This window comes from Salvelinus alpinus, chromosome 7 (genome assembly GCF_045679555.1).
Source record: "Salvelinus alpinus chromosome 7, SLU_Salpinus.1, whole genome shotgun sequence".
NCBI lineage: Eukaryota > Metazoa > Chordata > Actinopteri > Salmoniformes > Salmonidae > Salvelinus > Salvelinus alpinus.
Genome location: NC_092092.1, coordinates 71,215,443 through 71,239,551, shown reverse-complemented (window position 1 = coordinate 71,239,551; position 24,109 = coordinate 71,215,443). Strand labels below are relative to the sequence as shown.

The window sequence follows — 24,109 nt, the reverse complement described above, 5'->3', positions numbered from 1 at the left end:
TCGCTGCACAGCTATTGTCAGGTCTCTCCAGAGATGTTCGAATGGGTTCAAGTCTGGGTTCTGGCTCGGCCACTCAAGGACATTCAGAGACTTGTCTTGAAGCCACTCCTGCATTGTCTTGGCTGTGTGCCTAGGGTTGTTGTCATGTTGGAAGGTGAATATCAAATCAAATTTATTTATATAGCCCTTCGTACATCAGCTGATATCTCAAAGTGCTGTACAGAAACCCAGCCTAAAACCCCAAACAGCAAGCAATGCAGGTGTAGAAGCACGGTGGCTAGGAAAAACTCCCTAGAAAGGCCAAAACCTAGGAAGAAACCTAGAGAGGAACCAGGCTATGAGGGGTGGCCAGTCCTCTTCTGGCTGTGCCGGGTGGAGATTATAATAGAACATGGCCAAGATGTTCAAATGTTCATAAATTACCAGCATGGTCAAATAATAATAATCACAGTAGTTGTCAAGGGTACAACAAGTCAGCACCTCAGGAGTAAATGTCAGTTGGCTTTTCATAGCCAATCATTGAGAGTATCTCTACCGCTCCTGCTGTCTCTAGAGAGTTGAAAACAGCAGGTCTGGGACAGGTAGCACGTCCGGTGAACAGGTCAGGGTTCCATAGCCGCAGGCAGAACAGTTGAAACTGGACATCAGAAGAGTTACAGGGTGTAGAGTTGTGGTTTCCCGTTCTTCCAGGCCCTTGGCCTGAGGTAGGAGTAGATAGGTGTAAGTAGTGGAATTGGGTGGGTTAGATGGTAAGGTATTTGTTTATGATTAAAATGTTTTCCTTTTCCAAGCCAAGTATAAGGGATTTTATACCCCAGTCTACTCGGTGGCAGTAACGCAACATGTATTGTATGTCAACCGCCTTTAAACCTAGAAGAAACGATAACAAACAGCAAGTTGGCTTGAATACTGCATTAGTTGACATATCTGTTTACAAAACATAACATATGGCGACATCTGGTGGTGTATTTTGGCTGGGGCTCAAGCAGTGGTGGACGTGGCAATGACGTCAGCATCCGGAAATGACCCGGATTCAAACTTTCATTCCATCAGACGGCTTGCTAAAAACATCGAAATATCTGTGAAGTCTTGTGGAAGTTCACTAATAGTAAGTTGAATTTTATAACGTTTATCGAGTAAAACTAGATATATACGTTTGATTTGAGTGGTTATGAGAGAAAGTTTTCGTTCTTCAAACAAAACATTCAAGCCACGTCGCTTAGGGTTAGCAAAACATCATCAGCTGTGATGGAGTCTTTAAATAACGTTAGCTTGGAGTAACGAAATAGCTCAATGCCTAAGAACATGTAAATGACACGTTTTTTTCTAGCTAAGGTTAGCAATAATTTGATATTGTATCACTGTCATGCTAGTGTCTGGTAACATTTGTTTCAGTTTCAGTGGTAATGTTGGCTATGCTAACGTTAGCTAACTTGCTACTAGCTGGCTATTATGTGGGGAGCAAGCTGAATTGCTAAATAAACTGGCCAAGCTCAGATTTGTTGGTGAAACCGAGACATAGTATTGGTAAATATCTAGCTAGATAATTAAGTTATTTAGGCAGCGCGGGGCATCGGTGACCACCTAGCAAAATGTCACTTTACTTGAATTAATTTGTTTCTGTTCCCCCTATCAGTACAGATGTGTGTACATTGAGAATGTATATGTGAGCATCAATGGACACGGATCGACGCCTCGTTGTTAGGAATTGACGTCAGGAGGTGTAGCGACTGTTTCCACGGAGCACGGACCGTCTCCAGGACACTACCAAGATCGTTCAGACCCTTCCTGGTGATATACCTGCGCCAGGATGACGTGCAGGGATCGCACCAATGAGTTTCAGTCCGCTTGCAAATCCCTACAGACCAGACAGGTATGTAGGTATGGGAGACCCAAGGGCAGTGATGTTGAAGTATCCAAATGATCAAGGCCTGGAGATAGTTTCTTATGCATTTTCCCTCATGTAATCTGGAACAATGATCACTATTTTCATGCTTCTCTCTCGTTCTGCAGAATGGTGTTCAGCCCACCAAGCCGGCCCTCAGTGCGCTCAAGCAACGCAGTGACTTCACCCTCATGGCCAAGTGAGTCCAACTACCAGTGCCACTGCCACCAATCTCACCCAAAGAGCCAGCCAACTAATTTACAGTGCACAACCCATTTTCTCAGAGGTGTCGCTGACACTTGTCTGATTTGAAGTTTAGTAAATAGCCAGTTGTTGCTGTTAGTTTCTCCATGGTGATGTGATCACATTGTAGCTCAGTGTGATCTCTTTGGAATGCAGTCTGTTCTTTTCTGTTATCTTACCTTACAAATCAAATTGTATTGGTTGCATACACATATTTAGCAGATGTTATAGCAGGTCCAGTGAAATGCTTATGTTTCTAGCTCCAACAGTGCAGTAATACCTAACAATACAAAACACACAAATCTCAAAAATAAGAAATATCAGAACGACCAAGGTCAGATTCCGGAATATAAATATATATTTATGAATACAATGGTATGTATGGACAGTATATGAATAGAAAAAGTGTCTACGGCAGTAGTTATATAGGATGAGCCTTGACTAGAATACAGTATATACATATGAAGTGGGTAAAACAGTATGTGTTCCATGACTATGTACATAGGGCAGAAGTCTCTAAGGTGCAGGGTAAAGTACACCTTCATGCAGCTATGTACATGCGTTAGCAGATTCCTTTCACTGTTTTCATGTTTTGGCCTATGACTGATGCCAATCTCCTGTTGTTTTGAATCCCTCCAGGAGAATAGGAAAAGACTTGAGTAATACGTTTGCTAAACTAGAGAAACTCACTATATGTAAGTATATGGCAATATTTATGTTTTAACATTTCTCATGAATAACAATTTTGAGTAACTTGTTTTGTCAAGGTTCTGGATATATGACTGTTTTGACCTTTTTCAGTGGCTAAAAGAAAATCTCTATTTGATGACAAGGCAGTGGAGATTGAAGAGTTAACCTACATCATCAAGCAGGTGAGATGTATTTATTTATTTATTGCATTGACACAGATACCATAAAATCAGTCGGCTGTCTCTCGTCATTAACTATAAATGGCAAACATGATGACCAGTCAGTCAGGTGGAATCTCTAGTCAAGAGGCAAACTTGGCTGTTTTAGTGGGCGCAGTCTGTGTAACTCTGCTGTGCCCTGTATGACTCTCTTCTGTATGTCTCCCCCATTCCCCTCTCAGGACATTAACAGCCTGAACAAGCAGATCGCCCAGCTGCAGGATCTGATTCGTTCACGTGGAGCTCCCAGCGGCAGACACATCCAGACCCATTCCAACACCATCGTTGTCTCCCTGCAGGTCTGACTGCCAGTGCCTCTCTACTGCATTATGTAACTGATGTGGATGAGTAAAATGATGTAGCCATATGAAACATGAGGCTTTAATAATCAACAACCAGGTTTTTGTTTTTTGCAGTCCAAACTGGCATCTATGTCCAATGACTTCAAGTCGGTTCTAGAAGTAAGAACAGAGGTAAGATTCACTGGAACTTCCAGCCCCTGGAACTTTCTACCATTGAACCTCAAGAATTCTAATAACGCTAGGTTGCGTTTATCGTTCTCATTCTCTTTCGTTCTCTTTTAATTTAATTGAAGGGCTTTATTGTCATGGGAAACATATGTTAACATTGCCAAAGCAAGTGAAGTAGATAATAAACAATAAAAATGTACAGTAAACATTACACTCTCTGTCCCTCTGTCTCTAGAACCTGAAGCAGCAGAAGAGCAGGAGAGAACAGTTCTCTCAGCCTCCTGTCTCCTCTTCTTCTCCTCTCCTCGCCAACAACTTCAGTAAGATACAACACCATGTTTATCTCACCTTCAGCCTCTCATTCCTACACCAGATGACTTCATAAATGTCTCTTGGAATTTCAATCACAGAACATTTATTTTCTATCAACTGTCTATCTCCTCTGCCAGAGAGTTCAGTGTTGATGCAGGATGAGTCCAGGAGTATGGGGAGTGAGGTGGCCATCGACATGGACAACCAGTCTAACCCTCTACAGCTCCAGCTCATTGATGAGCAGGTACAAACACTTTATTATCACCTGTATTGTGTGTGTGCGTCATTGTGTTAGTATAATGTTGTTTCTCTGTGGTGCAGGACTCGTACATCCAGAGCCGTGCAGACACCATGCAAAACATAGAGAGCACCATCGTAGAGCTGGGCTCCATCTTCCAGCAGCTGGCTCACATGGTGAAGGAGCAGGAGGAGACAGTACAGAGGTGAGGGAGGGATACGTGGGGGAGGAGGGAAGGAAGAACAGAGGAGGAACTTTGAGATGCTTGAGGACTGCCAGATCTTTCTCTAAAGCCCTATGTGTATGTTCCTGTCTTTCCCTGTAGGATTGATGCTAACGTGGAGGACACTCAGCTCAACGTGGACATGGCTCACACAGAGATCCTAAAGTACTTCCAGTCTGTGTCCTCCAACCGCTGGCTTATGGTCAAGATTTTCCTCGTCCTCATCGTCTTCTTCATCGTCTTTGTGGTCTTCCTCGCCTGAGCAGGGAGAAACGACAGAGAAAGAAGGGAATCATAAAGAAGAGAAGGAAGGGGGGGGAAAGTCTGAGGTTGTGTCACTCCTAGTGTCTCCTGATAGGTTGTCACTCCTATAAAACAGTAGTCGAGCAATAGTTCAGGCGGGGTCATGCTGTCTGAAATAAGACAATGGGAAAGCTTGGACTGAGATGAGGGGTTACCACAGCAACGGGGCAGTGGGAATGGAGTGTTATTGGATGGTTTGGGACTTGAGGTCCAGTAGACCAACAAATTATAGTAGTTCTCCCCCCACAGAGATGAATGAAATACCTGTAATGAAAAGGATATGGTATCGAAACACTTGACCAGAATATGACCAGAATTCTTGTCATTCTGTTCTTTGTTACTTTAGAGACTAAATCATCATAAAACATTTAATCAAAAATTGCTATTTAATGGTTTGATTCTGCAAACTAGTGTTGGTTTTTGGTAAATTTTATTTTATTCCTCGTAGTGTTGATTGGTGGTAAGACAGGAAGGGCTTACTCATTAACTTGCTGTCTGAGCACACAAAATACTGGACTTTTCTTTCTCATATTGTAATTATGTATTCTAGTTTTTGTTCCTCATTATTATCCTCTTATTAAAGAGAGGGACTTTAAGAACTTCTCGCTCTATCATTCACACCACGCATGAGTGAAAACACTTTTTGTTTTGTTGGGGGGCTTTCAAGCTTCCTTATTTGCCAAATGGGTACTTTCAATTTCAAAGAAATGTGACAAGACACCTGTGGTAGGAGCTGTTTTATGAAGTACGGGAGGGTTAAAGGTGGTTTAAACTGAAGAGGACATTCCCTTCATAGATCCAATCATAAACGCAATGTGACGAGTCAGACCCAAACAGTTTATAACAAATTACATAACTCTGCTATTGCAGAATTAACAGTTTAGATGATCTGGTTTACCTGCCAGCAAGTCAGCTGGGGTCAGTTTGAATACTGTTACCTGTTGTGTGTCCCAAATGCCACTTCCTATACAGTGCACTACTTTGATCAGAGCTTTATGGGCCTTGGACAAAAGTAGTGCACTAAATAGGGAATAGGATGGGTCTCAAATGGCACCATATGTCATTACTTTGTATTGTCGCTTGAGAAACCCTTATTAACAGGTTATAACAGCTGTTATTAACAGGTGACATGTTGATGGTTATGACTGGGTATGATGTGCTGAATGTACACTAGTGAAGTGACTTTCTCTACCAAACTTCTCTGCAACTGGTCAGTTTGGGCCTTACTGCTTTATTGGAGACTGTCCTCTTCATTTCCTCTCTATCTCTGAGGACAGACGTCTCGGAGGACAGACGTTTATGTACAGGCGATTATTTAACAACCAGAATTTTGTTAATAAGAAAACACCTATTTCTTCCCTTTTTTTGCCAAATGCCTTGACTTCTACAGTGTATAAAGTGCTAATGTATTGGAAATAAGTGCATATTAAAAATAACTATGGGGAAGTACAAAGGACTCTAATTCTTTACTGAGTAAGAGTATAATAGAAGGTTAATAGAATTAGCTTAAAGAGTAACCATCACAACCAAAGGACTGGAACAGTAGTAATGGACCCACTGTATTGAATCCACACAAACTCATCAAGGATCTGTTGAAAAATAAGGTTTGATTTTATGCATTCAAAATCTAGTTAATTTTGCATGCATTTCACGTGTTAACACATTCAGAAAATGTAATTCACAATGTTAGAAATATTATGGCATACATCTGCTGGCTAAGCTTGCATTTCTACTCTAGTATATGTTTGATATAGCTGCATCTTTTTGTCTAAAGAGTCAGTGGAAATCTGCTGAGGTGTGAGCTGTCCATGTTGCATGTCTCATCTTGAGACATATTTGACTTAATCTTTTCTCGACATTCCTTTCTTTGTCCCATTCCTCCCTTCCTCAATCAATCAGATGTATTCTATGAAGCCCTTTTTACATCAGCAGTTGTCCCTCCCTCTCTCAGCCAAGTGCACTCTGTTCGATGGGGGTGATATCAGGCATGCTCATGCTCCTCCCCTTCCTGGCCGCTCTCGCCACATTCGCTGCTCCCTCCTGCTCCTCCACCTCTTCCTCGTACCAGTTTGACTCATCCTGCAGGTTGCCGCGCGACCCACCCAGGCCCACGCCCCTGAAGGGTGCGGGGCGGAACTTGGAGCGGAAGGTTACAAAGGAGAGGCTCTTGCTGCGTTGTTTGTCATAGCCGGCTGACCTCGTCCTCATCTCCTCGTTCTCCTCTTCTCCCTCCACACAGTCACGTAGAACCGTGCGGAACAGACGAGCCACCTCGTAAACTTCCGGCTCTGTCTTTGTCACCAGATTCCTGAACCTGGGGAGAGGACAAAGGTAAAAAAGGAGTTTGTTTGATGTTGATAGAGAGATAAAGGTGGACCTGATGATCATTAATCCATCTCCATTATCTACCTGAGACATTCAGGATAAGTGGACAGAAGACGCAGATGTTGAACTACAGGACTGTTTTTCTAGCACAGACTGGAATATGTTCCGGGATTCTTCCCATGGCATTGAGAAGTATGGCATTGATCCCGCTATGCCCTCCGATGAATCATCAAACAGGCAAAGCGTCTACAGGACTAAGATTTAATCTTACAACACCGGCTCCGATGCTCGTCGGATGTGGCAGGGCTTGCAAACAATTACGAACTACAAAGGGAAGCACAGCCATGAGCTGCCCAGTGATACAAGCCTACCAGATGAGCTAAATAACTTCTATACTCGCATTTAGGCAAATAACACTGAAACTTGCATGAGAGCATCAGCTGTTCCGGACAACTGTGTGATCACGCTCTCCGTAGCCGATGTTAGTAAGACCTTTAAACAGGTCAACATTCACAAGGCCGCGGGGCCAGACGGATTACCAGGACGTGTACTCTGAGCATGCGCTGGCCAACTGACAAGTGTCTTCACTGACATTTTCAACCTGTTCCTGATCAAGTCTGTAATACCAACATGTTTTAAGCAGACCACCATAGTCCCTGTGCCCAAGAACACCAAGGTAACCTGCCTAAATGACTACCGACCAGCAGCACTCACGTCTGTAGCCATGAAGTGCTTTGAAAGGCTGGTCATGGCTCACATCAACACCATTATCCCAGAAACCCTAGACCCACTCCAATTTGCATACTGCCCCAACAGATCCACAGATGATGCAATCTCTATCGCACTCCACACTGCTCTTTCCCACCTGGACAAAAGGAACACCTATGTGAGAATTCTATTCATTGACTACAGCTCAGTGTTCAACACCATAGTGCCCTCAAAGCTCATCACTAAGCTAAGGACCCTGGGACTAAACACCTCCCTCTGCAACTGGATCCTGGACTTCCTGACGGGCCGCCCCAGGTGGTAAGGGTAGGTAACAAAGCATCCGCCACGCTGATCCTCAACACGGGGGCCCCTCAGGGGTGCGTGCTCAGTCCCCTCCTGTACTCCCTGTTCACCCATGACTGCATGGCCAAGCACGACTGCAACACCATCATTAAGTTTGCTGACGACACAACAATGGTAGGCCTGATCACCGACAACGTTGAGACAGCCTATAGGGAGGAGGTCAGAAACCTGGCAGTGTGGTGCCAGGATAACAACCTCTCCTTCAATGTGATCAAGACAAAGTAGATGATTGTGGACTACAGGAAAAGGAGGACCGAGCACGTCCCCATTCTCATCGACGGGGCTGTAGTGGAGCAGATTGAGAGCTTCAAGTTCCTTGGTGTCCACATCACCAACAAACTAACAAAATAACACACCAAGACAGTCGTGAAGAGGGCACGACAACGCCTATTCCCCCTCAGAAGACTGAAAAGATTTGGCATTGGTCCTCAGATCCTCAAAAAGTTCTACAGATGCACCATCGAGAGCATCCAGACTGGTTGCATCACCACCTGGTATGGCAACTGCTCGGCCTCCGACCGCAAGGCACTATATAGGGTAGTGCGTACGGCCCTGTACATCACTTGGGCTAAGCTTCCTGCCATCCAGGACCTCTATACCAGGCGGTGTCAGAGGAAGGCCCTAAAAATTGTCAAAGACTCCAGCCACCCTAGTCATAGACTGTTCTCTCTGCTACCACACGGCAAGCGGTACCGGAGCACCAAGTCTAGGTCCAAAAGGTTTCTAAACAGCTTCTACCCCCAAGCCAAAAGACTCCTGAACAGCTAATCAAATGGCTACCCGGACTATTTGCATTGAACCTCCCCACCCCCATTTTTACGCTGCTGCTACTCTCTATTATCGATGCATTGTCACTTTACTTCTACCTACATGTACATATTACCTCAATTACCTCGACTAACCGATGCCCCCGCACATTGACTCTGTACCGGTACCACCTGTATATAGCCTCACTACTGTTATTTTATTGTTGCTCAATTATTTTCTATTTTCTATTTTTCTTTCTTTTTCTTTCTTTCTTTTTTACTTCAGTTTATTTTAAATACTTATTTTCTTAAAACTGCATTGTTGGTTTAGGGCTGGTAAGTAAGCGTTTCACTGTAAGGTCTACACCTGTTGTATTTGGCGCATGTGACAAATAACATTTGATGTGTAGTGTACATACACCTCTCTGACACTAATAAGGTACGAAGTCCCACCTGACAATGACAGGGCCACACTGAGATGGTGGCACCCTGGCACACAGGTCCTGCAGTTCTATCAGGTCTCGGGGGGTCAGCTCGTAGGGTTGGTGGGTGGGGGCAGTGGCCAGCCATCTGTAGTCAGCAGAGGAGGAGCTGCGTCGGCGCCGGCCCTCTTGTGTCACCCTCTCCAGGCGGATACGTTCAGTGCGCTTCACCATGGCACCCAGCTCCAGCATCAGAGTATTGGTGACTAGTTCTTCTGCCGTACGCTGTCCAGGCACCTTCGGCTCCAGAGAAAAAACTGCTGACCAGGGGAACATCTAGGGATGGGACCAATACAAGTTCTTGAAACTGTTTTCATGCTGCAAATTCATGCTATACGATACAGGATATTAATAGAAAAAATGCGTAAAGTAAATGTTTTATGCATCTTAATTGTTTAAATTTGTTCTTAAATCTTAATCAGATAAGTGCTTCATTAGGTAGAGAAACACACCTGGGGATATGATACTTGATTGAGAGAACTGCAACTACAGGTAATTAGAATCACTGCAACACTGTATTTTTGTCTTAAGATGTCCTGCCCTTTTCAAGACACAATGTAAAAGTACATTTACCTGTAGTCAAACAAAAGTTTGATAGCTTACCTTTACAAAATTCTATGAGTCAATTATTGAATAGTCTCTTTGTTTGTTACAAATCCTCTTATCAATAAGCAGACAATTACATAATTTCACAGTATAAAAAATATGTTTCTGTTGTCTTTGGTATGCAGCTGGAAGAAATGAATTGTTCAAAAGAAAATCTAAAATTCGAAACTTTCACACTGCTACACACTCCTAACTGACCACCTTGCTACCTCGAAGGTCCGTGGCAAATAGGCACGTGTGTTTGTTCGGGATTGACAATGAATGTAATCCTGTATTAATATACAGAGTGATTGACAGGTATTTTACCTCACAACAGGACTAACCTCATAAGCACACATGGAGGTGTTGCTAGACATGTGTCAGTCTGTACATATCCAGTCAGCCAACTAGAGCAGCGTAGCAGCAGGGGGGGGTCACAGCAGTTTTGTTATGTCATCGGTGAATCAAAACAGAGACACTGGACCTTAAATATACAGTAAAACACAAGCAATATCTTCAGCGAGGAATCACGATTAATGACTCTACTTGGATGCTGGTTGGTAAAGGAATGGTGTGGGTTTTGTCAATGATACTTGCATTTGATTAAGTTGAAATGATAAATCCCAGATAAATATGTATAGAACCCCTAGACCCATAGTGAGCTGAGTGTGACATTGGCAAGGTATTTACACTCTTCCTGGCAGACCTAGGCACATATAGGAAAACTACCTCATTAGTGACAAAATAGTAACATCAAAAACTATTATATTTAGATCATGATCATCGTCCTAATAACTCATACTAATAACTCATCCTAATAACTCCGATGCAGTTCCAGGTATCGTCGTCTGGATTTGAGCGTAATCTGAGATTAGGTCTGCGCATGAGGTAAAGCCGCCTCAATGCTGAGTGGTGTGGAAACCAAGGGGGGTTAGAGAAGTAACCACGTCCCCATATATATATATATAGAGAGAGAGAGAGAGAGAGAGAGAGAGAGAGAGAGAGAGAGAGAGAGAGAGAGAGAGAGAGAGAGAGAGAGAGAGAGAGAAACAGAAAAGGAGAGAGAGCGAAAGAGAGAAAAAAGGGGGGGACAGAGAGAGGAAGAGACAGAAAGAGAGAGTGAGTAAGAGAGAGTGACGGCAGGTTGATGAGTTTGTTGTAGCCTACTGAGAGAGACTGAGTTGGATGGGTGGGTGGGTGGATGGGGGTAGGGAGGAGCGTCACTCAGATGGCATATACTGGATGACACACTCATGTTATGTAATCGGAACATGATCGTTATAGTCTGAACATTTCTTTCAGATGCTTGTGTTTTCATATCAAATGTTCAAAAATGTGTTGTCCTTGACCTTGGCAATTTATCAATATGTATCTGTTTCACAAACCAGTCAGTGGGCCTAATATTACAATATGGACATAACATGGACAGAATTTGTATCAAGAGATAATGAAGGATCTCTTTATATTTTCTGCAACGAGTATAATGTCTGAAATGATTGAAAATAGAATAACTTGTGGTCGAAGACTAAAGAAAAGCTTAAGACCCCTCTTGAAAAGCTTTCTCTCTATTTATAGTTTCATCATACAGTACAATCTTTCATCGCTAGGTGTCATCAAAGAGGTTAATATCCTCCTCCATTCTGACCACACGTTACTGACCGCCGCCTCGTGTCAAATCGTTTTTTGTTGGTTTGGGCTGCACGAGACTCGCGTTTTTTTTTGTTGCATGCAGTTGTTGAGTTGAAACGCTAGTAGATTTTGAAGCCATCACCAGTCACGCTGCTGCAGAAATACTTCCATTAAACCTATATTCTGCCACCTGTGAATGAACAAATCTGAGTGGATCTGAAGTTGTCGCGTTGGAGCATTTGGATTTTACATCAGTATAAACTGGATCTGGACATAAATGGTAACTCATCCTACCGGTCTAATGGTTAGTCTGGATTGGATAACTAACTAGCTGGCTGGCAAAATAATCCAGTGTAGAATTGTCAATACTGTCTAGGTGGCTAACGTCCTTTACTTTCTTTCTACTGTCATTACATATCTAGCTAAAGTAAATATAAGTTGATACTAGCTAGCTAACGTTACTATTTGAATATTCAAAACAATGCCATTGAGTGTTGCATGGTGTGTTTCAGTGAATCAAACAGACAACAATACTGTTTTACTCCACAGTCCTGATTTCATCCAAGTGGTGGTTGAAGACAAGCGTGACAATCCTGGCTAGAGACCGATTCTAAATATTTTCCTGACTTGTTCGTCTGAGGGACGTTGCTGTCTCCTAAACACGTTATTATTTATTGTCATGCAGTATTGCCAAGGAACTTTGTTGCTATGATCAGTTGTAGCTAAATACTGTAAACAGTTTTGAACTTTGAGCTGTGAATTGCACTATGGCCTCTACCTAGCATGAAGGAAGGTTTAAAAGCAGCATGTTACTTGGCATACCTTTCATTCTAACCACAATGTGATTGTTGTCACACTAGAGAAAGACTGAAACAATAGTATTGCAGTGCCAGCCATACATTGCCATTCTCAACATTATCACTGTCAGTGCAGGTGACTGTCATGTCGTCATTGTGTAGGATTATACCGTTCTACTCTCTGACCTGTTGTCAGTTCAGTTCAACCCAGCATCTTTTATTTACGTGGCGTTTAATTTACTCATTCTTTACAGACAAACTCTATGCAAACATTGATATAACCATTGGGTAATGACAAGCAGGAAATTCATTGTGCTTTCTCTCTGGCTGTCCCCCCAAATGGCACCCTATTATAGTGCAGTACTTTGTTTCCCTGGTCAAAAGTATTACTCTAAATAGGGAATAAGGTGCCATTTGGGATGCGGTCTTTACCTATCGATTTGTAGCCAGAGCTGCAGTTACAGCATGGTGGCAGCAGGGTGCATAGCTACACACCTTTGCATGGAGGGACTTGATGCAAATGAATTTGATTTGATTTGATTGAGCCTTGATGGGTTCGCTTAGATCAGCGTTTCCCAAACTGTGCACATTTCGTTTTTTTCCTTAACACTACACAACTGATTCAAATGATCAAAGCTTGATGATTAGTTGAATCAGCTGTGTAGTGCTAAGGCAAAAAACAAAATGTGCACCCCTTGGATTCCCCAGGGCTGAGTTTGGAGGACTCTGGGTTAGATCATGATCCTCAATCATGATTTTCTTCATTTTTCTCGTCTGCCCTCGGCTCAAACCATCTCTGTGTGCCTCTGTGCTTGTGTTATTGTCATGGCTATAAGCCAGAGGAGCTGTCTCAACCTTAGGCTCCTCCAAAAGTGAAAACATGCACACAGTGTTGTGTAGAAGAATAAACATAAGACTAAACACTCATTTAAGTTGGATTTGAATCCAGCATGCCTCCTGAAAAGTGGCTTGTCCCTGAAGAAGGCTGTCTGTGTTGTGTTAATGTGCTGGTGGAAACTGACAAGCTTGGTTACACGGTTCAAACTAAGGCAAGCTGCAAGATGGATTGAAGCATGTTCAGATGTTTCTTCTTCTTCCTATTTTTCTCTACTTTATTCAACATCACTGTCTCTTTCTGTTCCAGCCTTAACTTCCTGGGGCGTATTGGTCTTACCAGGCTGGTTCTCCAGTGTACCAACCCTGGTGTCTGAGAGATCTACTCTGATCGGGAGGGGATGAGCTGGGCAGAGGAGGACTGGACAGTGGGCCTGTCTGTCCGGGCCCTGCAGAAGGTCAAGGAGCTGCAGGTCCAGCAGGAGAGGCTGAACAGAGAGAGACAGCAGAAACACCTGCAGCTGGACAGCACACAGACCTCCCTCAACAGACTGTCAAGGTACGAGACCTATGTTAAGTTAACGTATTGTGTTCAGTTCACGAGGTAGACAAAGTTGTCATCTGAGTTAGGAGATGATTACTGTAGAGATAGGATATTGAGCTATAAAACAACAATAACAATGCAGCACTTTGCTCAGCTGGTTTAATACTCTTAACATGCTTTTCCTCTCATGCTGTAGCCTAAACACCTGTCTGTTGTTGCTTTTAGCCAATTGCTATGTTGTTGTCATGCCAAGTTGGTTAAAGCAAAAACAGACTGGCACCCAGACTAGTGTGTACTACTACAATGTCAGGAAGTAAATTGTGTTTTTCCTGGTATTCTTTAAATTGTTATTTCCTGGTTTCCTGACATTATTGAGCTGATATCTACCCTCTCTCTGTTTGCTCTTCTCCTCTACCTCTTCTCTCCCCTCCTCTCCATCTGCCAATCTCCTCTACCTCTCCTCTCTCCTCTCTTACTCCATGTGTAACTCTGTGTTGTCTGTTCACACTGCTATGCTTTATCTTGGCCAGGTCGCAGTTGCAAATGAGAACTTGTTCTCAACTAGCCTACCTGGTTAAATAAAGGTGAAAAAAAAAAAAAAAAATTTTTTTTTTTAAAAATGTCTGCCCATCTGCTCTCTACCTCTCCTCTCTCTTCTTCAGTATGAGGAGGTGCGCGGGGAGCTGCACTGTGTACAGAGGGAGTTACAGGTGGCTCGTGAGGAGGCGCATGCAGGTGTCTGTGTGCGGGAGCGTCTCTCTCAGGATCTCCAAGTGAAACAGGCCCAGATGTGTTCACTGGAGGGACAGCTGGGCTCGGCACAAACCCTCACACACACCCTCGAAAAGGAGGTCAAAAGGTGAGTAGCAGCAGCTATGGACATTTGACATGCAACATTTTAATTTACCGGACATTTGACATGCAACGTTTTTATTTACTGGAACCATATGCATTGGGTCCAGTAACCTGATTAGGGCTTCCACCCACGGTGCTCTGAATGACAGAAATAAGGGTTATAATATGGTAATTCATATTAACAGAACATGCAAGTCGAGGATGCAATGATGTGCGGTCCTTCTTACTGAATTCTGATGTGCACTTTGAACATGTTAGAATAACTGTCCACATTTACTTTTCCTCAGCAACAAGACGAGTAACGAACAGCAAAATCACTAGCCTATCTCAATCTACTATAGTAGCAAAGTTTAGGCTACCTATTCATTTGGTCAGCTTGTTGAGAAAGAACTAGCCTATTCCAAACAGACTCTTCTACAGTTGTGGGACGATAGATGCCAAATTCATACAACAAGTAGGCCTAGGATCCAAAAATAAAAATATTGGGATGGAAAAAAGTTTTCAGTGTAAACTTCAGACTAAAACCAGATATAAAGTATGTAGAAAAGATAATGGACCTATACATTTTTAAATAGTATAAACTTTGACAACTAACAATCACCAAAATAAAAGCTAGTCAGGGAGAATTCAAAATTTCAATTATTTAATCAGAAATATTTTTGTCATGGCCATTGATTTTATTATGTTTGAGTTACTCAGATAGCATAAGCCATAGCAAGATGTGTAGAATTGCAGGAAATTTGCTTTAAAACTGCAAATCTTTATCTCTGCCACATGGCAAAATTGATTTAAAACAGAAAACCCTGTTCTTAGTTTCATATGTTCTCTCTCTCCTTCTGCCTCTTTTCTCTCTCTCCCAGGTTGGAGGCGGATCTAGAGAAGTTACAGAACACTAGAAGCTCTGGAGAATCCATGTTGTTTTCCACCCCATGCTGGAGTATGACATCACCATGGGACCACAATGGTACAGCACACTCTTCTCACTCGCTTGATTTCCTCCTACACCACCCTTTTTCTCCCTTGCTCTCTCTCTTGCTATCTTCCTTATATTTTCTCCCATGGGACTCCTAGACTTCTCTCCCTTTGGTCCTCAGTCAGGAGAGCTCTTTCTTAGCTGAGTCTGAGTGTTGCTGAGTAAATGAACTATGAATGGTCCTGCAGGTGGGAGACGGGAGGAAAGGCAGGGATACAGCGGTGGCGAGGGGGACAATAAAGCACTACACGTCAGAGTGAGTTCAATACCTAAAACTGAGGCCTTCTCAGTACAACCAGCCACACATGTTCTGACCACACTGTATTCTCTGTCATCCTAGCATATGTGTTCCCGGTTCTATAACCCAGTGTTGTAGCTGTACTCGTTTTCATTCCTCTTTTTCCATCCCACCTTCAGCAACAGCTCAAGTTCTCAGACCCTGGCGTCTCGCCCACGCCCCAACAACAACAAGCCAAGGGCACGCCCCACCGGCGTCCGTCCCACCAATCAGACTCCTCCACTCCCTCGGCTGTGTTTCCGTGGGAACGGGACGACCAAAAGCCTTCCACCAGGGAACGACTCGCTCCTCCTCCATCTCCCTCTCTCCCCTCCAGCAATGTCATCAGACGAGGACAGGATGCTGGGGGTTGTGGGATGGTGGAGGACCTCAGGAGAGAGACAGACAGTACGTGTCACTTTGTCACCTTTGTTATCACTTATTGCCAGTTCAGTCATGTGTTCTGATGTCAGACTCCACTCCAAGCACCTTGGTTTATCATATACTGTATGTCCCAACATCATATATTTGATACATTCTGATGTCTGGCTTCAAATCTCTCTCTAGTATTTCCAAGAATCTGAGGATTTGTTTCCCTTAGTAGGGCAATAATATGGGTTGTATTTGTTTCCCTTAGTAGGGCAATAATATGGGTTGTATTTGTTTCCCTTAGTAGGGCAATAATATGGGTTGTATTTGTTTCCCTTAGTAGGGCAATAATATGGGTTGTATTTGTTTCCCTTAGTAGGGCAATAATATGGGTTGTATTTGTTTCCCTTAGTAGGGCAATAATATGGGTTGCATTTGTTTCCCTTAGTAGGGCAATAATATGGGTTGTATTTGTTTTCCTTAGTAGGGCAATAATATGGGTATATTAGTTTTTTGAGTGCTGGTTTGGGGCAGGCAGGATGCAGTTAAAGTTAAACCAGTAAAGACAGCTAGCTTCCTTTGACAGCAGGAGGGCAGAGGGAGACACAGTCCAATGTTTGCTTTAGGTGTGAGTCATAGAGAGTGTGTTCTAGCCTGAATACCCCCCATTGTCTTTCCTGCTGGTCGGCTGACAGCTATCTGCAGTGATGGGCTTTGTGTCATCCTGTATGGCTCCAGATACATTTAATTACTGGCCTTTCAGTACAGACACTGCGTTCCTCAACAGAGGAGACAAGACTGCTCAAATGTACTGTGAAATGAGCTTAAAATGGATTTCACATGACTTGTGAACCTGGGTCTGTAGTGACACTGCGAAGCAGTGCCTTAGACCAGGGGTTCTTACACTTTTTCAGCCTGCAACCCAAATGAGAAATTCTGTGTTTTCCTGGGAGCCAAGCTTAGAAAAATATGCATCTATACGAAAATATCGGTACATTTCATTGCCTTTATGCCTAAAGAAAATGCAATACAGACAAATAAATAACAATGAAATACCAATAAATATCTTTTCATGTTTATTTTTCCCCATTTAAAAACACTTTTACATACCTGTCTAGGTTGGAACTGTTGCTGTTAAAATACAATAATTGATTTAATTCTGAACTGGAATAAACAGATTGATCACATCCACACAGATGTATAACAGAACACACACACCTGGTCAGTCTATGTCATGGAAAGAGCAGGTTTTCTTAATGTTTTGTACACTCAGTGTATGCCCCCCAGGAAGACCCCCCCCCCCCCCCCACTGAGATGGGGATTGTGTCTGTCTCCTCTACATATGATGCTGGTTGTATTGCAGGACTTGTTGGAGCTGCAGAAAGAGTGTCAGTCTGCGGAGAAACGGCACCAGCTGGATGTTAATCAACTAAACCAGGAGGTCCAGCAGACCAGACTAGAACACTACACACTACAGGCCCAGTCTGAGAAGGTACACACACACACATTTTCTCTACTTCACTGTTTTCATATCTCTGGGTTTCAAAATGTCTTGTCTGAACTATTTGTTCTACTTTCTTGCCTCTTGTTCTCTTTCTCAGAAGGGAGTTTAGCAATGTGCTGCTCTCAAGGTTGATGAACCAATGTCACTCCTCTCTCTCTTTCTTGCCCTAGCTGGTTTTCTTTCTTGCTTTCCGTCTCACTCTGTTTCTTTTCCTCCCCTCTTGGTTTGTCCCAGTGGAGTGTTGAACAGGGAAGGTAATACTGGCGTGACTGACTGTGTTCAGAACCTTTTGACTTGATCTGCTGTTGTCATCTGAGAAACAACTCATCTTGACATAGTCGTCCTTGTCATCCAAGGAGGGGTGGTGGGAGCAGGTGGAGGCATGAGGGATATTTACACTAGAGGCTGGAAGAGCATGTGGAGGTGCATGAAGGTTAAGGAATGGTGTGATGTTTTTGGTGTGCATTTTAAAAATGGCTATACATTACAGTAAAAGAGATGTTTGGTTATTCCAGGCTCACAGGTGCTACTTAATACTTACTGAGAATAATTCCCATCCCCACCTCTACACTGAGAATAATTCCCATCCCCACCTCTACACTGAGAATAATTCCCATCCCCACCTCTACACTGAGAATAATTCCCATCCCCACCTCTACACTGAGAATAATTCCCATCCCCACCTCTACACTGAGAATAATTCCCATCCCCACCTCTACACTGAGAATAATTCCCATCCCCACCTCTACACATGTCTAGCTTTTCAAGCACTAGTTCATGAATGATAAACAATGAATCACTTCCAGTTCCTCCAGTCAGTCACCACAATCTAGTGAATCAACCACAGGCCTGACCTCAGTAATATACAGTGCATTCAGAAAGTATTCAGACGCCTTCCCTTTTCCCCCATTTTGTTACGTTACAGAAATATTCTAAAATGGATTAAATAAAGTCTTCATCAGTCCTACACACAATACCCCATAATGAGAAAGTGAAAACAAACAGGTTTTTAGAAATGTTTGCCAATTTATAAAAAATAAGAAACAAAATACCCTTTGCTATGAGACTCAAAATTTAGCTCAGGTGCACCCTGTTTCCCTTGATCATCCTTGAGATGTTTCTACAACTTGATTGGAGTCCACTAGTGTTAAAATCAATTGGTTTGTCATGATTTGGAAAGGCACACACCTGTCTATATAAGGTCCCACAGTTGACAGTGCATGTTAGAGCAAAAACCATGCCATGAGGTCGAAGGAATTGTCCGTAGAGCTACGGGACAGGATTTTGTCGAGGCACAGATCTGGGGAAGGGTTTCCAAAACATTTCTGCAGCATTGAAGTTCTCCAAGAACACAGTGGTCTCCATCATTCTTAAAATTGAAGAAGTTTGGAACCACCAAGACTCTTCCTAGAGCTGGCCGCCCAGCACTGAGCAATCGGGGGAGAAAGGCCTTGGTCAGGAAGGTGACCAAGAACCCAATGGTCACTCTGACAGAGCTCCAGAGTTACTCTGTGGAGATGGGAGAACCTTCCAGAAGGACAACCATCTCTGCAGCACTCCACCAATCAGGCCTTTATAGTAGAGTGGCCAGACAGAAGCCACTCGTCAGTAAAAGGCACATGACAGCCAGCTTGCAGTTTGCCAAAAGGCACCCAAAGAACTCTGACCTCTTTGGCCTGAATGCTAAGCATCACGTCTGGAGGGAACCTGGCACCATCCCTACGGTGAAGCATGGTGGTGGCAGCATCATGCTGTGGGGATGTTTTTCAACGTCAGAGACTAGTCAGGATCGAGGGAAAGATGAACGGAGCAAAGTACAGAGAGATCCTTGATGAAAACCTGCTCCAGAGCGCTCAGGACCGCCGATTATTGCGAAGGTTCACCTTCCAACAGGACAACGACCCTAAGCACACAACCAAGACAATGCAGGAGTGGCTTCGGAACAAGTCTCTGAATGACCTTGAGTGGCCCAGCCAGAGCCCGGACTTGAACCCCATCGAACATCTCTGGAGAGACCTGAAAATAGCTGTGCAGCGACGCTCCCCAACTAACCTGACAGAGCTTGAGAGGATCTGCATAGAAGAATGGGAGAAGCTCCCCAAATACAGGTGTGCCAAACTTGTTGTGTCATACCCAACAAGACTCAAAGCAGCCAAAGGTGCTTCAACAAAGTACTGAGTAAAGGGTCTGAATGCTTATGTAAATGTGATATTTCAGTTTTTTCTCTTTAATAAATTTGCTCCAATAAAAAAAAAAAAAAGTACTTTGTCATTATTGGGTATTGTGTGTAGATTGATGAGGGGGGAAAATAATGTAATCCATTTTAGAACAAGGCTATAAAGTAAAAAAAAAAAAAAAAAAAAGTGGAAAAAGTCAAGGGGTCTGAATACTTTCCAAATGCACTGTATCTAATCTAGTTCAATCTGATAAGGCATTCATTGGTTTCATCCCAAATGGCACCCTATTCCCACTATAGTGCACTACTTTTGACCAGGGCCCACAGATGGGGAATATGGTGCCATTTGGGAAGTGTCCATTCTCTTCCTTTCTCTCCAATAGACACTGAACACAATAGAACTGCAGTACATATGGTTTCGCTAGCTGCCTCAAATCACATTGACGTCATGTTTAATTACTGATAAGCTTTTTAATATGCTCTCACGTTGCTTTTAAAGTGGCCACTTTGAGAGTTAAACGTACCAAGCTGGAAGGTCTGTGACTTCAGGGCTTTGGGTTCACAGCATGGAGATAAACAGGGAATAGTTGCTTTAATTCTACTTGGTACTCATCCCGGATCCGGGAGCACCCTCATCAGTAAAAAAGCTGACTAGCATAGCCTAGCATAGCGCCACAAGTAAATACTAGCATCTAAATATCATGAAATCACAAGTCCAAGACACCAGATGAAAGATGCACATCTTGTGAATCCAGCCATCATTTCCGATTTTTAAAATGTTTTACAGGGAAAACACAATATGTATTTCTATTAGCTAACCACGATAGCGAAAGACCCAACCGCATATTTTCACCATTCTTTTACTGCATAGGTAGCTATCACAAATTCGACCAAATAAAGATATAAATAGTCACTAACCAAGAAACAACTTCATCAGATGACAGTCTGATAACATATTTATTGTATAGCATATGTTTTGTTCGAAAAATGTGCATATTTCAGGTATAAATCATAGTTTTACATTGCAGCCACCATCACACGTCTCACCAAAGCAGCTAGAATAACTACAGAAACCAACGTGAAATACCTAAATACTCATCATAAAACATTTATGAAAAATACACGGTGTACAGCAAATGAAAGACAAACATCTTGTGAATCCAGCCAATATTTCAGATTTTTTAAGTGTTTTACAGCGAAAACACAATATAGCATTATATTAGCTTACTACAATAGCCTACCACACAACCGCATTCATTCAAGGCACGTTAGCGATAGCGAATAAACCAGCAAAAGATATTAATTTTTTCACTAACCTTCTCAAACTTCATCAGATGACAGTCCTATAACATCATATTACACAATACATATATGGTTTGTTCGAAAATGTGCATATTTAGCGGTACAATTCGTGGTTGAACAATGTGAATACTAGCCAAACTGCACAAAATAATCCGGATATATTTCTGACACTCACATCATCTAATCAAATAACTAATCATATACTTTACTAAAAAATACAGGTTGGACAGCAAATGAAAGATACATTAGTTCTTAATGCAACCGCTGTGTTAGATTTTTAAAAATAACCTTAGTACGACATACAGCTTACGTTATAGCAAGACAGCGCCCGAAATCTGGGCGGAATATAGTCTAAACATTTTCGACAGAAATACGAAATAATATCATAAATGGTTCCTACTATTTGATGAGCTTCCATCAGAATCTTGTACAAGGTGTCCTTTTTCCAGAATAATCGTTGTTCGGTTGTAGAATGTCGTCTTCATCTGTCGATTTAGCTAACAAAGCTGGCCATGCGGCATGGAAGTGCCCAACTCACCAGAACGCATAACAAACAAAATACAGAAAATCGCAATCAACTGATATAAACTGATAACTCGGTTTAATATAACTAGTTTATTATGTTTTTAACACATATATCAAATAAAATCAGAGCCGGAGATATCTAACGTCGATAACGACAGCTTTTCAGAACGCAATCCAGGTGACCCTTTCGCGCCATGGTGAAGAAAGGAAAGAGTGGTCGCGTCATTCCAACAGGTCTTATTCGGCCTCAGATAGAGCTATACACCCCATTCCAATTCTCACTGCCTACTGACATCTAGGGGAATGCGTATGCAGTGCATGTAGACCCATAGATTCCATGCAAATTAATAAACTGACCCTGGAACAGAGCCCTCGATGTCAGATTTCTCACTTCCTGTAGGGAGTTTGCTGCAAAATGAGTTCTGTTTTACTCACAGATATAATTCAAACTGTTTTAGAAACTAGTGTTTTCTATCCAATAGTAATAATAATATGCATATTGTACGAGCAAGAATTGAGTACGAGGCAGTTTAATTTGGGAACGATTTTTTACAAAGTGGAAATAGCGCCCCCCCCTATTGAGAAGGTTTTAAGACCTGCATGCATGCAACAACAATGACATTGCACAAATTGATTAACCTCAAATTGGTTGATCAATTTGTAGGGGTATTCATCTGTTGTTTTTATCCATGGCATGCAAGTGTATCCAAAGTGTTACCTCATGTAAGCAAAAAAGATTTGATCATGTTTAATATGTATCTGATGGGTTTGATAGTTTCCCCATCTGTCTCTGCTGTGCAGGTAACTGCATGTGGCATGGCTGTTGATTCATCAGACAGATGTTTTCAGGAGATGTGTTGTTTACGACAGGACCTGTCCTTTAGATAGAGAGGGAGATAGAGACCCTGTTTGTTTACTTCCCTGTGGCTAGCTTTCCCGTGTCTACTCCCCTCCCACCCTTCCCCTTTCTCAAGAGTCCATTTTTCAACTTCCTTTTATATGTAATCTTCTCATAGTCCTCCCCGGTCCCCACCTTTTCCTTAGTGAGTACTTCCTTCCTCCATTATGGAGTAATATTCCTGTCTCTCTCCCAGGTGACCCTTCAGAAGCAGGCGTTGGAGAGGGATATAGACGCTTTGAAAGAGAAAGTCAAATGGACTGAGGGGGAACTGAAGGAGAGCCAGAAGAAAGAGGCCCAAACACAAACCAAACTAACGGTATACACATACAATTATGAGCTACAGATGGACAGACTCTTGTGTCCTTGGTCTGGACATGTCAATCTATTATGCATGAACTATGCTGTGGCCGCATTATGAAGTCACTGAATAATTTAGTCCTTAGGTTATTGCTGTAGAATTGTCTGCTGTTATATAAAGAATAGGTTGGTTATTAAGTTGTTTATGTAGTTGATATTGCATAGTTATTACATAGTTATTGACGTCATGCATGTGAATGTGCTGTTTCTCTCCTGTTGCTGTCCTGTAGGAGTCACTGTGTGAGAGGGAGGGGCTGAATGTAACACTGGAGCAGAACAGGAGGAGAGAGACAGGACTGGAGGAGGAGGTGAAGAAGCTGGCTGAGGAGCTGGCAGAGGCCTTCGGTTGCATCAAAGAACTAGAAGGTGAGGAGGCGGGAGGAAAGAGGGCTGTTGTTGATAATGGGTTGTTTATCCTTGATGACTAGAGACGATGGACAGTGCTGTTGTCTGTTCAACGTTAGGAAATTTGAACAGGACGTGTTTGACTTAACAAAAGAGTGACATCATTCCTACACTGTTGTCACTCATTTCCTTTGAGCTGCACAAGCTGTTATTCTTGTTACTGCTGCCACCTGTTGACCTTCAGCGGTATTACACCCGGATATTTGGTTGATTATCCAAATGATTAACATTTTGTTGAATTAATATGGCAGTTTGAATGATAATATGTCATGTGGTTGATCATTTCTTCTTTCTCTTGTTTATTTCCCTATTCCTCTTTCCAGACCAGAAGACGGTCCAACCCACTGCTACTCCAATGGCTCCAGTCCCGTTTAGCCCTGCCGGACAGAGCTTTGCCCCGGTCTCACAACCACGACATGGCCACACCACCCCACGTACATCCTCGGCTCAGACCAACAGACCTGCTAGAGGGGAGCAAGCGAGGGAGGAGCGAGAGGAGAGGGAACGAGGGACAGAGAGCAAAGTACCCCACAGAGCGAGAGCCTGGCGAGGGCATCGACTCAGAGCACATCACTCCGTTTGGATCCACAGACTCTGACAAAACAAAGAGGGCAGGAGAAAGGGGGAAAGGGGAGGAGAGGAAACGAGAGAATGAGAGATAAGACGAGGTAGAGTCGGTAGTAGATGGCTGCATCCCTGGAAAGGATGCGTCCACCAAGGACAAAAACTCACTCAGCACACAGAGCTCTCTTTCTGACACAGACCACAGTCCCCACCTCAGCAGGTCCGCTAGCTCCGACACAGACTACGAGAGCGAGACCCTGTCCAGCCACTCCAAACCCCGAGCCCAGACCACCGGGGCTGAGGGAG

General features: G+C 43.0%; 3 protein-coding genes across 4 annotated transcripts; 2 read left to right on the top strand and 1 right to left on the bottom strand.

Annotated features, from left to right (window-relative positions):
- The first annotated feature begins 954 nt into the window (after positions 1-954).
- On the top strand, positions 955-6,035 carry LOC139581586 (syntaxin-5-like). Its single transcript, XM_071411512.1, has 11 exons — positions 955-1,108; positions 1,637-1,873; positions 2,014-2,084; positions 2,768-2,823; positions 2,930-3,000; positions 3,219-3,335; positions 3,453-3,509; positions 3,742-3,826; positions 3,956-4,062; positions 4,140-4,261; positions 4,382-6,035. Exons 2-11 carry the CDS (start codon positions 1,811-1,813, stop codon positions 4,539-4,541), a joined length of 909 nt encoding a protein of 302 aa, XP_071267613.1. The 5' UTR covers positions 955-1,108; positions 1,637-1,810; the 3' UTR covers positions 4,542-6,035.
- On the bottom strand, positions 5,241-21,765 carry LOC139581588 (protein RD3-like). Of its 2 annotated transcripts, XM_071411514.1 has the most exons (4): positions 21,452-21,765; positions 10,136-10,275; positions 9,178-9,482; positions 5,241-6,896 (listed from the first exon to the last, which is right to left on the bottom strand). In XM_071411514.1, the coding sequence occupies exons 2-4, from the start codon at positions 10,166-10,168 to the stop codon at positions 6,530-6,532; spliced, it is 705 nt and encodes a 234-aa protein (XP_071267615.1). In that variant the 5' UTR covers positions 10,169-10,275; positions 21,452-21,765; the 3' UTR covers positions 5,241-6,529. The 2 variants fall into 2 exon arrangements, with proteins under 2 accessions (XP_071267615.1, XP_071267616.1); XM_071411515.1 differs by lacking the exon at positions 10,136-10,275.
- LOC139581585 (M protein, serotype 24-like) lies at positions 11,519-23,886 on the top strand. The gene is made up of 10 exons (XM_071411511.1): positions 11,519-11,700; positions 13,362-13,610; positions 14,258-14,454; positions 15,311-15,414; positions 15,612-15,679; positions 15,841-16,108; positions 17,433-17,561; positions 22,671-22,793; positions 23,065-23,200; positions 23,563-23,886. Exons 4-10 carry the CDS (start codon positions 15,412-15,414, stop codon positions 23,835-23,837), a joined length of 1,002 nt encoding a protein of 333 aa, XP_071267612.1. The 5' UTR covers positions 11,519-11,700; positions 13,362-13,610; positions 14,258-14,454; positions 15,311-15,411; the 3' UTR covers positions 23,838-23,886.
- The last annotated feature ends 223 nt before the right edge of the window (positions 23,887-24,109 follow it).

Coding starts and splice junctions, on each gene's coding strand:
- LOC139581586 (XM_071411512.1), top strand. CDS start 1,811: ATGACGTGCAGGGATCGCACCAATGAGTTTCAGTCCGCTTGCAAATCC. Junction 1,874..2,013: donor AATCCCTACAGACCAGACAG/GTATGTAGGTAT, acceptor CTCGTTCTGCAG/AATGGTGTTCAGCCCACCAA. Junction 4,262..4,381: donor CAGGAGGAGACAGTACAGAG/GTGAGGGAGGGA, acceptor CTTTCCCTGTAG/GATTGATGCTAACGTGGAGG.
- LOC139581588 (XM_071411514.1), bottom strand. CDS start 10,168: ATGTCTAGCAACACCTCCATGTGTGCTTATGAG. Junction 9,483..10,135: donor CCTCCATGTGTGCTTATGAG/GTTAGTCCTGTT, acceptor TCCCATCCCTAG/ATGTTCCCCTGGTCAGCAGT. Junction 6,897..9,177: donor TGTGGCCCTGTCATTGTCAG/GTGGGACTTCGT, acceptor TCCTCTCCCCAG/GTTCAGGAATCTGGTGACAA.
- LOC139581585 (XM_071411511.1), top strand. Junction 15,680..15,840: donor ATAAAGCACTACACGTCAGA/GTGAGTTCAATA, acceptor TCCCACCTTCAG/CAACAGCTCAAGTTCTCAGA. Junction 22,794..23,064: donor AAACACAAACCAAACTAACG/GTATACACATAC, acceptor GCTGTCCTGTAG/GAGTCACTGTGTGAGAGGGA.